This window comes from Dreissena polymorpha, chromosome 8 (genome assembly GCF_020536995.1).
Source record: "Dreissena polymorpha isolate Duluth1 chromosome 8, UMN_Dpol_1.0, whole genome shotgun sequence".
NCBI classification, from domain to species: Eukaryota; Metazoa; Mollusca; class Bivalvia; order Myida; family Dreissenidae; genus Dreissena; species Dreissena polymorpha.
The window spans coordinates 19,954,654-19,970,866 of record NC_068362.1 but is presented as its reverse complement, the minus strand read 5'-3'; the positions used below and the strand labels follow the sequence as shown (position 1 = coordinate 19,970,866).

Below are 16,213 nucleotides of genomic sequence, written 5' to 3'. Positions count from 1 at the left end.
CGTATACGCCGACTACATTTTTAGAAGACATGTATTGTTATAAATATATTTCATATAATATATTTAGTTGTTTTCGGTTTTAGCGATTATAAAGCATTTTCGAGGTTGCCTATAGTATGCCTGAGTAATTGATGAACTCATATCCAACTGTCAATGTATTGAGAACTGTGAATATAAACAAGCTAACCCTTCTACTAAGCTTCTACTATTGCGTTGCTAGCACCCGTAAATACAAAAGATCGCCGCTATGTGTTGAGAACCAAGAACGCTTTCGCGAAAAAGAACCACGTGACCAAATAGGACGCTAAACGCAAATACCATGCGACTACGACTTTAATTATGTAAGAACGCTCCGCAATTCCTCTGAAGCCGGGGCCTTGTGATTGCTTTTACGTAAAGAATTGACCTCTAACTGAAGTAAGCAAAGGAAACGCAGCACCTAATTGACCCATTCCTTCTATGTGCGAAGGCAGATTGAATTTTACTAATGTATGGTTTGCCTATTATAACACACATTATAATGCGGTAAATATGCGACTAAAAGTAAAAAACACTATAATTAAACTTTTGTTTTTAATTAAGTTATTTAGAAACCAAAATTCCAAACCTTATTTCAAAACAGCAATACTACATTTTTTAGAGAATATTCTTGTTATATTTAAATGTTTTTTAACAGTTTCAGCGATAATGAATCATTTTTATGTTGTCTATCGTATCCCGGTAATAATTGTTGAACTCGTGGTCAACGTGTTATTAATTGAGACCTGTGAATATAAACAAGCGTAACCTTATACTAGTGCGTAATTCTCACCCGGACTCCCCTTTGTTTATCGCCAGCCTCAGATTTATGAATGAGATGAGCGAAAATACTACGTCACGCAGACGCAGCAGAAAGTGGACTATTTTAATCATTCATAAACAATCTCCTCCGCGACACGTGCAATACGATCATTGTTTTTTTTATTCTTTTCTATAAAACACCATTCGAAACTATTGCATTTAACACGATATTAATATAATGTTTCCATTTGTGAATAAACATAATTGGAGAACTCAAACCTCTTGCATAAATTATACAACTCTTTCTTCGCGCGTAGTGTAAGCGGGAATTGGGCTAATCATACCCAGGCCGTATCGACCTGAATTTTACATCAAGCACATTAGACGGTCGCTAAAGCGACCATCTAAAAATGAGCCTGGATATTACTTTGAAGTGGATATTTTTATGCACGTGGCACAGAAATGTTCTTCCAGGGTGCTCAGGGGTAGAAACTAACGTTGTGACTTCAGTTCAACAATTTTAGTTTTCTCCAAAAATGCTTATGTTCATACCTGAGGATATGCTGGATTCAGCTAGTCAGTCTCTCTGTCTGTCTGTCTGTGAGTCTTTTTGTCAGTTGATTGGGTTCGGTTTGTTTAGAGCAAAGCCCTCAATATTCATACATAGATATAATTTTGTTAGGTAGACTTCTATTTTTAAGAAAGTTGTTATAATGTAATGCATTTTTGAATCATCAGTTATTCATTTATTAAAATATTAATTATTTTCTGATATATAAGTTTTCAATCTTAACATAATTAATTATTCTCTTTAAGTAAAATTTTAATTCAGAAGGCAATTATTCCTTTTGAAAATATAGTTAAGACCTCGTATATATTGTTGTTAAGATTTTAAACGTTATAAAAGTACACAATAGAATAAAACACATTATTTGGAAAATATTCTCAATTTAATACTTATCATTATCTGAAGTTTTAAATTGTAACATTATGCTTATGTTAATGCAGACATTGAATCTGTCCTCAAGAAGTCAGTAGAATCCTTATGGAAGAATGTACTGAGGTGATATTGGAGATCAGCACAGATTAACACTGACTCTGATAATCTAGATTAAAATTCTACAGTGCAATATAGGCCACTTGTTACTAAATATTGAATTTTAGTGTCTTCAAATTTTACTGTTCAGGATACCTGAATATGCAACTGAAGGTTTTAATAATTTGCATATTTTTTATGCCCCCTTTCGAAGAAAAGGGGGTATATAGTTTTCGCACTGTCCGTCTGTCAGTCTGTCTGTCTGTCTGTCTGTCTGTCTGTCTGTCTGTCTGTCTGTCTGTCTGTCACACTTTTTGTGTCCGCTCTCTATTTCAAATACTTTTCATCCGATCTTTACCAAACTTGGTCAGAAGTTGTATCTAGAAATATCTAGGTCAAGTTCGAATATGGGTCATGCCGGGTCAAAAACTAGGTCACGGGGTCACTTAGTGCTTTTCGAGGATTTAGCATGGTATAATGCTCATAACTTCTATCAAAGCGTTTATAGGGGGCTTGTGTCATACTATGGTGACAGCTCTTGTTGTGTTTGTGCATACTCCATATGGTTTTATTAGAGTTTTAAAGTGGGTTGTAATATTTCAAAGATTTTTTTATAAAACAATGGTATGCAGTCTTAATTGTTAAATTCATGGCATATTTGAAGAGCCTATATAATTTGAATTGTCAACATCAAACAAAAGGGTCAATAACCATAAGATTTATGTTTACTTATATACTATAAACATGCATATTTATTAGGACAGGTATAGAAAGAAAGATCTTAGGTTGTTTATTGCTTGGACAAGTTAGGATTGTACTTAATGTATTTGTTTGCAGAAATTAACAGTATTTGTTTATAATACATTTTCAGAAATGTAACATGTTAAAAAAACATGGTTTAAAAACAATGTTTATGTGGATTTATAATCAGGAGTGCCATACCTTTGTGACAGCATGGACAATATTTTTTATATCATGAAGGCTGGCAGTTAAGTTCTCCAAATAAAAGATGTTTAAAATGGAATGTTTTTTCAGAAGGTATATATAACTATAGATACAGATTTTTCATGGCAATACAATAAGATAATGCTTTTATAATTGTAGTGATAACTTTATTTGAGACTATCATTAATTCATTATTTTGGTATACACTTTTCTTTTGTTTCCTGTTTTTCTTCATTTACTAATTTTTTTTGGTAAATAAATGCACATACAACCTTAGCATGAAATAGATGGAAAGTCATCTTTAATCAATACAATTACTCCTTAACTCAATTTAATTACACCTTACGTCCACAGAACAATTAATAATTAATAATACCCACCTGTTCTTTTGCCTTCATCATCACATACTTGAATTTCCTTTATCAATTAGTAATTGAAAGCCAATGATTAGATTTGATTATCTGCCCCATTCTTACAGTCATTTTTCCATTGACCGGATGTATTCAGAAGGTAAATATTGACCATATTGTGGAATGCAGACTTACTTTCCAGTGTATTTTGGCAAGTTTTCATAGGTAAGTAAATAATAATAGTGAATTTAATATTGATTTATAATTATAGTGTTCACGAATGAGTATATTTAGTGACTAATATGGACCATTTGCATAACATGCTCAAAGAAGGTAAGAGTTTTTTTGGTAAATATATATAGAATACACAGATGGTGTTTAGATGGAGAATGTTTATTTGGTTAGGCTTATAAAAAAGAAAATAGGGAGATATTTATTTTCTGTGTATGCCAAAACCATATAAATCTCTTCAACTCTGCATCTACCATGTATTCAATTGATTGTGTTTATTTACAATTTTGTTAATTAAATGCCACTTATAAACCAAAGAAAAAATCCACATAAGCTGCGCCTTTAAAGGTTATCCTACATGTCCATTTTCTTGTCAGCCATTTAAATTCTTGTCTCTAAGCAGAAAATTGTTTCATATAACACTGTATTTTAATGTTATAAAATATACAGAATGAGTTATCATACAAAACAAGAGCATGTAAACTATACTGTATTGATAGTTAATCACATATTTGTGCTATCAAATATCACACATAGATTTTAGATATAATCAGTTCAGGTTCATTGACTTCATTTGCACTGTTTTAAAACAGCTCAATAGAACACGAAAATTCAACAAATTTGACATGTTATAATTTACTTTATGTGACGATGCTAATGTTTTTCTTATGTTTTTTTTCCAAATTATAATCTTGCAAAAATCCTTTTCAAATCCTGTTCCATTAAAAAATATACGTGGCCTTTTACGTTTCCATTTCATGCAAACCATGATAACCAGAAACTCAATAGTTTTTAGCTCAACTGAGCACAATATGCTCATGGTTAGCTTTTGTGATCTCCTTTTGTCCATTATTCGTCGTCCGTGGTGCATAATGTACGGCGTCAACATTTTGCCTTGTTAATACTCAATAGGCCACATTAATTTTCCGATCTTCATGAAAGTTTGGTTAGAAGATTTGTCCCAATGGTCTTGGACAAGTTTGAAATTGGTTCAGTTTGCTTGAAAAGCATGGCTGAAAGGGGACAGGGCATTTTCCCTAATATGGCTATAGTAAAACCTTGTTAACACTCTAGAGGCCATATTTATTGTCCAATCTTCATGAAACTTGGCCTGAAGATTTGTCCTAATGCCATCTTTGAAGAGATTGAAAATTGTTTTGGTTGGTCAAAAAACATGGCAGCCGAGGGTAGGCATTTTTCCTTATATGGCTATAGTAAAACATTGTTAACTATCTAGTGGCCACATTTATTGTCCAATCTTCATGAAACTTAGTCACAAGATTTGTCCCAATGCTATCGTGAAGGAGTTGGAAAATGGTTCCAGTTGGTTGAAAAACATAGCCAACAGGGGGCAGGGAATCGATCCTTATATGGCTTTAGTAAAAACTTGTTAACAAACTAAAAGTTACATTTATAGTTCAGTCTTCATGAAATTTGCTCAGAACATTTGTTCGAATGATATATTGGGCTGCACAGAACTGGTCAGTTCATTTGTATCTCAGGTGAGTGACTTTTTGGCCTTTCAGGTCATCTTGTTTAAATCATTATTCACTGGTTTGCATATTTTCTAAACACCAAACGTATATGACCAAATTTAATACTTAATATGCCTATGTGAAGAATGCATAATACATACAAATAAAATTGTTTGTATGTCACTTGTGACTGTTCTAAAAAAATAGAGCATTTACACACTTGTGTTATAAAAACCTTGATTGTCCGCCCCTGTTACTCAAAATTATCATGACCATAACATTTGTATGTTTCAGTGTCCCAATAAACCACAGACGGTCAAGCTACGTGGATCTTTTCCGAGAAACTTTTTCCACCATCAGGCCAGCAAAAAGTCTTAGCCAACTCATTGACCTTCCACCCAGACAAGAGGAACTAATCGACAACACTGGTTAAAAGATTTCTAAATTCGGACTACATTTGTTAAGATTTTTTATTTTTTCCAATAGTAGGGACAAACATGGTCATCATATGTACAGAACAAAACCAGATCACAGTCAGAACATAGTTATTTCAGAAGCAGTTTCTGACCATGGTTAAATCTGACTTAGCTGTGATTTTAATATAATGATGATGATCATTATTGTTTCCTTACAAAGCAAATCATGATCAGAACATGACCATACAGTACCAGTAGTTGCATAACTTGTTAAAATAAAGTCAATTAAATTGTACATGTAGTGCTTCATGTTTGCATTGTAACCAAATCATGATGTAAAATGAACTTATGACCATGTTCAAACATGTTTTGATTATGTTGTCAATTTTACAAACGTGATTGATCATGTTTCAAACATGTTTATATCATGATCGGACCAGAGCCTGAGCATTCTTTGGACATTCATGTTATTCAAACTTCAACCATCATATTTCAAAAATATTTGAAACATGGTTAAACAGTGATCATTTCTGCAGGTATATAATTTTTGCAGACGTGCAGACATGGAAAGATCTAATGACTTAGGCATTCATTGACAGCAATAATTTAATTCTTAACCAGCAAAATGTAATTACACTTTTTCAGATGGGCCATATTAATAACCAATAAAATACTAATTATCCCCCGCCATAGGTGGAGGGATATTGTTTTGGTGTTGTCCGTCCGTCTTTCGGTCTGTCCGTCCGGAGCCATTATCTTGGAAGTGCTTTGGCGGATTTCATTGAAACTTGGTATCATCATGAGTATATATATGGATAATTAAGAGGATGATGCACGCCAAATGTCATTGTACACCATCTGTTAATAACGGAGTTGTGGCCCTTTGTCAAATATAACACTTTTGTGTCCAGAAGCATATTGGTGGGGGATATTAATTCAACGAATTTGCTTGTTTATACTAATTTTTTATGTCCCCTAGTCTATACTGGGGGACATATTGTTTTTGCCCTGTCTGTTTGTTTGTTTCTTTGTTGGTTTGTTTGCATCAAACTTTAAAATGATTTCAAATTTGTAGTTAATAGTCATTTTGAATGCTTATTTATTGTTGTTCAAAAATAATGCGTTTATTTCAAAACATGGCTAATATTAATTTACAGATTCAGCATCTTTCTGTTTCTTTCTATGAAAATGAAATTTAGGGTTACTTCATTCTCAATGTCGGTCTAAATGGTAAATGCTGTCGATTTTTCATTTAATCATAGTACAGCTGCTACATTGGGTTGATTTAATGAGAATTGTAAATTGAAGTTTAAGATTGGGAAAGTGCCTTAAGATGTTTGATGGATGCAATTATAACTTTTAATGTTCCAGAAACAGACATAATTTTATTATATCAGCCTCACTTAGGTATGAAAGGGCTCAATGCATAAAGAAACTTTTTGCTTCTATGGTATTTTTGGTTTAAAAGAAGTCACTTCCAAAAGAAAATCCTCCAGCAGTCTAGACGGAAAGTATCATCCCTGATTAGCTTGTGAAGACTACACAGGCTAACCTGGGACGACACTTTATGCACATGCATCTATAGTCTCATTTTGCCAGAGCGTGGCTAATATCTTTGTGCACATTGACGCGTTTTGGTAAATTGACAATAAAAAAAAAATTGTTTCAGATTTGCAAATTTTGTTGTAGTTTAAGTTATGATATTTGTGCGAAAACAGTAATACTGAGCATTTACCATGCTCTAAAATATCCATTATATGCATCTTTTGACGATTTAAAAACCTGAAAATTATAAAGCATTGCAATGCGAAACGATTGAATAATTTGGAGAGTTCTATTGTATTTGCTATATTTTGTGATACTATGAGGATTGCTATAAAGTATAAAATACATCACTCATTGTATGAGCACAGATGGCCCAGTCATCTAAGCCATAGACTTTTACTCCAGGGGACAGTGGTTTGAGCCCAGTTGAGGGTTACTTTTTTTTTCCTTTAATTTTATTCTTGTTTCTTTTCTTGAATTGTTTATATCCGCTGTTTACATTTATCAATATAAAGCATTTAATGAAAAACTTCAATACATGCCAAAATCTGTGAAAAGGCCCCTTTAATGCACATTAACACAATATCCTGATACTTTTCTGCCTCAATAAAGTAGGAGGAATTGAGAATTGTATGAAAGTCCTAGAGATGTAAACATTGCTCTGTCTGTCTTATCTAATGTCAAACTGTATCTTCATCATTTATGAGATAATTCTTAAAAAGTGCACGTAATTGTAATGTTGTGGTTGTGACATTTTAAATGCAACCCTTGTATCCACTGCTTAAAGATCAAGGTCATACTACTATGTCACTGATTAAATATGCGCATAGTACAGCTTCTACAGACATTATTTATCACATTATATGTTGCTGAGTGTAAAACAGAATGATATCTTTGGCTCAGAAAAATATGGTTGAGTGTTAACTAGATTATGGTGGTATGGTGTACACCAAAAAGATTTACACATCACATTGAAATGTGGTAGATAATGCCACAGAGAATGCTATTACAGGACAAGATATATGAGCCATGCTCTGTGAAAAGGGGGTTTAATGCATATGCATAAAGTGTCGTCCCAGATTAGCCTGTGCAGTTGGCAGAAGACACTTTCCACCTAAACTGGATTTTTTGCTAAGAAGAGACTTTCTTTAAATAAAAAATATTCTCAAAGTGGAAAGTGTTGTCCCTGATAAGCCTGTGATGACTACTGGGATGACACTTTATGCACATGCATTACACCCCCTTTTCACAAAGCACGGCTCATATAGTAAAACACCTATACTGTCCCACATAAATTTATGGATAGGACCAAATAATCCGATCATAGTTACACAGGGAGTTATACTTATATTGAAGAGTCAATCATGTTTTAGTAAGTTCACCAAAATATGGCCCTCAGTCACTGATAAGGAAAAAACTGTATGATAGAAACACACTATAGCATACCTCTCTGTTGATATCAACCAGATAGATAGGTGCCTGATAAAAAAATTATATCAGGTTAGTAGGTGTTAATACCAGTCAATGTTTTGAGGTACATTAACATGAGTCTCACGATCAACAATGAAGTCTTCATTTTCAGTAAAAATTAATCAGATTGAATAAAACATACTAGTTGATATCAAAATGTACTAGTAGTTACAAACTTTTGAGACACCAAAAGGCATCAAAAACAGCTTAAATGTATTTAACAAATATTAAGTTTAATACCTATGATATTATCATTATGATAAGTGTGGTTGAATTTTTTTTTTTATGTGCTCTTCCTTCTAGTTATATCATTTCAATTTCTTGAAAATGCACAGAAAAAAGAAAACCGATCAAACTGGACAGCCAAAAAACACACACAGATATATATCCATAATGTCATAAAACTATAGTTTGTTTTGCTTCCTTATAATTGGCAAGTTACCCATAATGCCATTCAGTAGTCACTGGTGGTCTTGTCTTGAAAAAAGCATATTTTTGGCAGTTCTGCAGTATACTAAATTTTCTGTGAAACTTGAAATTGCTCACCAGCTCAGGTGTTCCATCATTAAATTTTATAGGTCTGTCTAATTTGTCTGGCCATGCAAGGCATGTAATTATTTTTAATGTCTGATGTATATTTTGTATATTTTGAAAAACATGTGCATATCTGCAAGGTACCGGGGTATATCGAACAGATATAAGGAAGCGTACATATCAAGTTTGTTAGACAAGCTCAAAAGCTTCATATAATGTTAAAGCCTTGATTTTTATATGGGATCTTTTATTCACAAAATATATCCTTTTAAAAGATTTGCTAGCAATAAACAATTTGGTGTTTATTTATTTTATTTTATATATATATTATTTTTGTTTTTTTTTCAAATAAACAAAATCCATTTATGATGGACATTGTTGCAATGGAATCTTGACAACAACTCTGCAGTGTCCATATTTTCTCAAATGCTATCCAGCAGTATCATGGCAGTGCCTCAGCAGCGTTTCAGTGTACCAATGCTTCCAAAACTGTTTTGACACTGTTGCAAATTTGCTCTTACCCAACTGAATATATCTCCAACAGTTTCCTTAACTATACAATTAAGGCTAAGTCTGCAAGAATGTATTGCAGCATATTGCTAATAGTGCTAAGACAATATATAGGCCCTATAAATGCTCAACATTGTGTCATTTTTGACCCAATTACATTAAATGATTATCTTATGAATATCAAGACAAAGTATAAAACTGAGTCATGTAAAGTAAAAAACGAAGCCATTTTTGACAATTGTTTTTCCACCGGTCCTCTGGTGAGCACATAAGGGCCATCATAGCAATCTTGTTTGCATGTTTTATGGTAGCTCAGCTGTGCTTTGTAAATATTTAAGGTCTTAAAGTTATTCTCACTTTATCTAAGCATACATCACATGTGTAATACACTGCTTGGTTGGTGTCTATTTTCAGGGGATGATCCCAGTGTCATGCATAGAATGAGCTCTCCGCCAAAAAAACTGTTATCAGGTAAATTGAGTGCTTTCAAAACATATAGTTTGTCTTTTTAAACATCGAGTACTGAACGTAAGTTATCTGTTTGTGTAATATTTACATAAAAATTCCCATGTTTTACCAATGCTGTTTGCATATAGCCATTTTCGCTTTGCTTCTGAGTTGGAAAGGGTTAACTTTGTTGTCCTTTATGCATATAGATTATTAAGAAACACTCTGTGGCATTCTATTTACTGCAGTATCCGCATTTATGGAATATGATTACTTTTGTTAAGAAACACTTTTTTCAAAGAAATATAACAATTTACTTGTAATAAATTTCACAAAGCTCAAATTGTTTTGTATGCAACTGCATTGCTATATAAGATTGCATAAGATAAAGGTCCAAAAGATTAATGATATTAAATTATTATATTATACTGAATAAATTAAATTACATTTTACAGAAAACCTATATTTCGCCCAAATGTATGGAAAATTGTTTGTTTTTTTAGTGAACTTCAAAAAAATACAATTGTTTTGTTTTAACATCTATGATAATGTATATTTGCATAAATACAAGGGTAGATAGCCAAGTTATTTGGATCCTATGTTAATTTTTATTTGCATTCTATAAGAATATCATGATGTAAAACAGTACTAAACTACAAAGGTTGAGGTCAAATGTGGTCATTTATAAATGGGACTAGCTCTGGGACAATGGGGTAAATGCAGACTGCACAAGCTAATCTGGAACGACACTTTACATACCGTTTTTTCCAGAGTGAGGCTCAAATGTTTTATTTCAACAGATTTAAGACATTCTCCAGCACAGAATGGAAAACGAGATCAACAACAGTACGGAGGCACTGGAGACTTCACCAGTCGCCCTAGGGTGTGTATAGAAATTACTTTCTGTACTATGTATGCACATCCTTAATGAATGTACGTATACATACAATTTTGGAGCGAGTATGTTTCAATGTTTTATTTCTATGAACTAACATAATTTTTTTTTTAAGATACACATGTGTTCAGCCTTTTTGTGAAGTTTTTTTAAAATCTTAACTGATAAAAATTGACATATTTGTTTTAATGTCTTGATGTGCATTTGTTTATATTTGTGACCAAAAATGGTCATACAACTATTCTAAAGATCTATTTTGCTTGTCATACAATTATAAACCATGTTTAGACTGTGACATACATCAAGATAGATCTGTGAATTCCCATAGCTCCAGTATTCACTGCATTTCTCAACTCCCTGGTACCCAGGCTTCCACCTCCCCTAATAGTAGTAACATTGAAGTAACACAACAACCAGTCAAAGATACAGTTGTTCAATCTGAAATTAAACTTAATGATGTGATGCTCCCTGCTTGCGATGATACTCTTGGTAATGAAGAGTCTAAATTAAGCAACAGATTTGATGTGCAGAAAGATGAGGTCAACAGGGCAGAAAAAGCAAGTCATATTGATGAAAACATAACATCATATCTTATTAAATCGAATTCTGATAAAAATACTCCAAGCACTGTATTTGTTACTGAAAATAAAGTTTCACAAAGCAATCAGTCAGTGCCAGGCATTCTACATAAAGAATCACTGTCACCAAGTAAAATATCATCCAGTGTTCATTTCAATGAAAAAGTATTGATTTTTGAGAGATTGTCTGACCCAGAAAGTAAAATACAAATTCCAATAGAAAGTCATTTAAAGTCAGAAATGGGACCAAATACTGTTTCTCTTACAAATATGTCACAGATTCAAGACCCTTCCAAAAGCGTAAATGTTTCTAGCACCAGATCTGATATGGAACATAATTGGAAATCTTCGAGTCCAAACCTGAAGATTGACAGCAAGTTTAAACTTGTTCAAAAGGATAATAGCTTAGGGAGAAAAGACAGTATGCCTAAAGTGCTGTCACCTACAGATTTACTTCGCAAGAAGCAGAAAAATATGACAGAATTAGTTTTAAAAAGTGGAATGTCAAATCCTGAGTCCCAATCATCAAATGTTCAGAAAAAAAGCTCTACAGAACTTCCAATACATTGTCCAAGTACGAGCAAGGCACAAACGTTTGAGTTTGAAGACACAGGTTCATCAAGCGAAGATGAATTTCCATATCCATTTGAGTCCAATATCAAAATGCCCAGCAATGAAGACCTTGACACTATACCACAGAATATGTTGCATAAAAAGAGAAGTGCTAAATCTAAGAGAAAAGCTAGAAATGGAATGTCGTTGAGCGATGACTGTCTTGAACCAAAAAATTGCCTAAAAGAAGACCAAACTAACCTTCATCATAATGTTAAACCAGTTCAATTATTACATGAGAAAGATTTGAATGAAGGGAAAATTTCAGGCAATACAAAGCATGCTGATAAATCAGGAACACAGTTGGAACATGTAAAGTCATTGACATATACTTCACCTTCAAAACCGTTTGAGAAAATTAGAAACAGACAAATAAATGAAGAGAATGGTCCTGGTCTTGGGGCTTTTAGTTTCACTTCCCCATCTAAAATCTTACAAGGTGTGAATATTGAAATTGATGCAAATTTGTATTCAACCTCCTCAAATCTCCTTAGGAAAATGGATCATAGAGCATTGTCAGAAAGTAAAGCATCCAGCCTTGCACTAGGAGCATGTAGTTCTGCATCTCCAGCGGAACTGCTTATGAAAGCAGAATTTGAAAAAGAATTAGATAAAAATGAGGAAAGCATGCCTTCAAGATTTGTAAGCTCAGAAAGTGGTCAAGAAATTTCAGGTAGTGCTGATGAAGTTCAAACTGAAAGTGAACTTTGTGCAGCAAAAAAATTATCAAAAAAGTGGCTGGAAGGTTGCGAAAGAAAGGACAGGTTCAACACTTTTGCAAAAAGTTCCGATGAGAAATTTACGTCAGGAGTTCAAAACACATCAAGCCATTTTATCGATGATGCTGATGATTTGGGAAAGAGTGACAACCTGTTAACAAAAGAAGATCACATGAAAAGGGAAGTTACTAAACAGGGTCATGTATCAAATAAAAATACAGTTTCTCAAGAAGAAGTCGATATTATAGTAAAGAATTCCAAACTGAATTCAGATGCAGAAGTAACAGCTGATGTTAAGCATAAAGCTGAAGATTATTTGAATTCTTTGGTCAGGTCTTTTCTTGTGCACATGAAAAACAAACAAGCGAAGAATGAAAAGATAACAGATGAAGACTTAAAGGAACTTAAGCTAATCCAAGCACTTGCATCAGAAAGATTCAATCATTTACAACAATGCATTGAGAATGACATTGACAATGAATTTTATGCATTACAAGATGAAAGTGATGAATCCAGATATTCCGTCAATAATTATGTGGAAAGTTTATCAAAGTCATTATGTGAACTAAATAATCTGTTTATTGAGAATGCTGTTGATTTTGAAAAGAGTGGAAATCTGTCTATAAAAGAAGATGACATGAAAAGGGAAGTTACTGGACAGGATCATTTTTCATATAAATATACAGATGCTCAAGAACCAACAAAAAGTTTAATAGAAGACCAACAAAATCATCATCATAATATCAAACCTGTTAAAAAATTACATGAACATGCTTTAAATGACGAGAAAATTTCAGGAAATGCACAGGATGCTGCAAAATCAGTTACACAGTTGGACCATATAAAGTCATTGACATATAGATCACCCTCAAAACTGTTTGAGGAAAATAGAAACAGACAAATAAATGAAGAGAATGGTCCTGGTCTTGGGGCCTTTAGTTGCACTTCTCCCTCTAAACGTTTACAAGGCCTGGATAGTGCAATCGATACAAACTTGTTTTCAAGATCATCAAATCTGCTGAGGAAAATTGATAATAAAGCATTGTCAGATAGTCAGACATCAAGCCTTGTACTAGGAGCATGTAGTTTTGCATCTCCAGAAGAACTATTGATGAAAGCTGAATTTGAAAAGACATTAGATGAAGATGAGGAAAGCATGCCTTCAAAACTTGTAAACTCAGAAAGTGGTCAAGCTTTTCCAGGTAGTTCTCATGAAGTTGAGGGCGTGTTGGATGCTATGGCAAAAATCTCTGACGAGAAGTTTACATCAAGAGTTAAAAACACCTCAAAAGATTATATAGAGAATGCTGATGATTTGGAAAAAAGTGGCAATCTGTCAACAGAAGGAGATCACATAAATAGTGTAGTTTCTAAACATGGTCATGTCTCAGATAAAACTGCATATGCTCAAAAATCAACAAATTACATAATTGACAACCAAACAAGTCCTTATAATAATATAAAACAAGTGAAAACATTAGATGAAAAGTATTTGAGTGAAGGGAACATTTTAGCCGATACAAAACATATTGCAAATTCAGCAACACAATTGGAACATGTACAGTCATTTACATACACTTCACCCTCAAGACTGTTTGAAAAAATTAAAAACAGACAAATAAACGAAGAGAATGGTCCAGGTCTAGGGACTTTTAGTTTCACTTCTCCATCTAACCTTTTACAAGGGGTGGATAGTGGAATAGATACAAACTTGCATTCAACATCTTCAAATCTTAGGAAAATTGATCATAAAGCTTTGTCAGATAGTCAGACATCAAGCCTTGTATTAGGAGCATGTAGTTTTTCATCTCCAGAAGAACTATTGATGAAAGCTGAATTTGAAAAGGAATTAAATGGCGATGAGGAGAGCATGACTTCAAAACTTGTAAGCACAGATAGTGGCCATACTTTTCCAGATAGTTCTCATGAAGTTGAGACTGAGAGCGAACTTCAGGCAGCTAAAAAGTTATCAAAAAAGTGGCTAGAACGTTGCAAAAGAAAGGGCAGGTTGGATGCTTTGGCAAAAAGGTCCTATGAGAAGTTTACATCAAGAGTTCAAAACACATCAAGCCATTTTATTGAGGATCCTGATGATTTGGAAAAGGATAGCAATGTGTTGTTCAAAGAAGATCCAATTTATAGGGAAGTTACTAAAGAGGGTCATGTATCAGATAAAAATACAGTTGGTCAAGAAGAAATCAACATGAAAGTGAAGAAATCCATACTGAATTCAGATGCAGACGTATCATCTGATGTAAAGCATAGAGCTGAAGATTATCTGAATTCTTTGGTCAGGTCTTTTCTTGTGCACATTAATAACAAACAAGCAAAGAATGAAAAGATAACAGATGAAGACTTAAAGGAACTTGAGTTAATACAAGCACTTGTATCAGAAACATTTAATCATCTACAGCTATGCATTAAGAATGACGTTGACAATGAATATTATGAATTACAAGATGAAAATGATGAATCCAGATATTCAGTCAATAATTCTTTGGAAAGTTTATCAAAGTCATTATGTAAACTAAATGATCTGTATTTAGCTCTTGAGCAGAAAATGATACATGGAAGCAACCATACTTTTGCATCCAAAGCTTCCATTGTAAATGCTTGCATGACTGAAAGTGATTGGGAAATTTTCTCTGATGATGAATGCAAACAAGATTGTACTAATGTGGTAAGAGCTTCCGACACTGCCAAGACTGATGATGGTTACTTAGGTGACACAAGTTCCTCAGATATTGCTTGTGTTGATAATGAAAACAAACTAAATGTTGAATCTGTCGGCAAGTCTGGAAAGGGTTTGGTTTCTTGGGGTGAGGTGGATTTACCTGGTGGGGAGAAAGATCAGAGTGACAGTCAGGACACCGAAAGAGGCAAGGACCAGGTGATGCACACGCTTGTTATATTTGTTTTACAGGTTAAAAAATGTTACTGTTTTGTTTGCTGTGTTTTACCAAGTTATATGCGTTTTTAATCATATTGTAGAAGAATTATTGAAAGCTGTTTTAGCTTTGGAGTGTACAATTCTGTTATTGTCCCCTACCGGTGAAACGGGAGGGGACTTATGGTTTTCGCTCTGTTTGTCCGTGAGTCTGTCAGTCAGTCTGTCTCACTTTTCTGGATCCTGCGATAACCTTTGAAGTTCTTCATATTTTTTTAATGAAATTTGAAATATGGACAGATGGCACTATGGACATTATGGGCTTCATTTCATTTTGTTCCGATGTCAATAATTGTGCTTGCTATGGCAACATATATATATATATATATATAATTAAAAAAATCTGAAAATGGTGGAGTTTCATGGGTAGGAGACCATATTGCTTGGCAATCTCTTGTTTATTGTTGATTTGCCCATATTTTGTTACTAGATTGTGTTGTTCTGCAAAAATAGAAGCTTCAAAGTCATCTTATTGAAAATTAAGATAATACACTCAAAATTAAGATAATACACTCAATTTTGTAAGGATTTTCAATGATCTGTTGTTTGTGTGTCATTTTATTTCTCATTCATGCAATTTTACACTTCTCACATTTGAAAACATGCCTTATCTATGTGTACTTGTGTGCAGGATACATATTTGATGTACAAACTGCATTATTTTGCAAAAACACCAATGTAAGTGTATTTTTTTAGCTCACCTGAGCACAATGTGCTCATGGT

General features: G+C 33.4%; 1 protein-coding gene across 4 annotated transcripts in view; it reads left to right on the top strand.

Moving 5' to 3' along the window:
- LOC127841237 (golgin subfamily A member 4-like) overlaps positions 1-16,213 on the top strand; it is a 108,141-nt gene that overhangs the window by 10,755 nt on the left and 81,173 nt on the right. For 3 of the 4 annotated variants that reach the window (XM_052369895.1, XM_052369894.1, XM_052369896.1), the window contains exons 2-4: positions 9,707-9,763; positions 10,540-10,622; positions 10,963-15,433. In XM_052369895.1, coding sequence (XP_052225855.1) covers positions 10,564-10,622; positions 10,963-15,433 — 4,530 coding nt within the window. In that variant the 5' untranslated portion in view covers positions 9,707-9,763; positions 10,540-10,563. Of the gene's footprint in view, positions 1-3,273; positions 3,337-5,111; positions 5,246-9,706; positions 9,764-10,539; positions 10,623-10,962; positions 15,434-16,213 lie in introns of those variants that run through there. The other variant, XM_052369897.1, reaches the window with a different exon arrangement.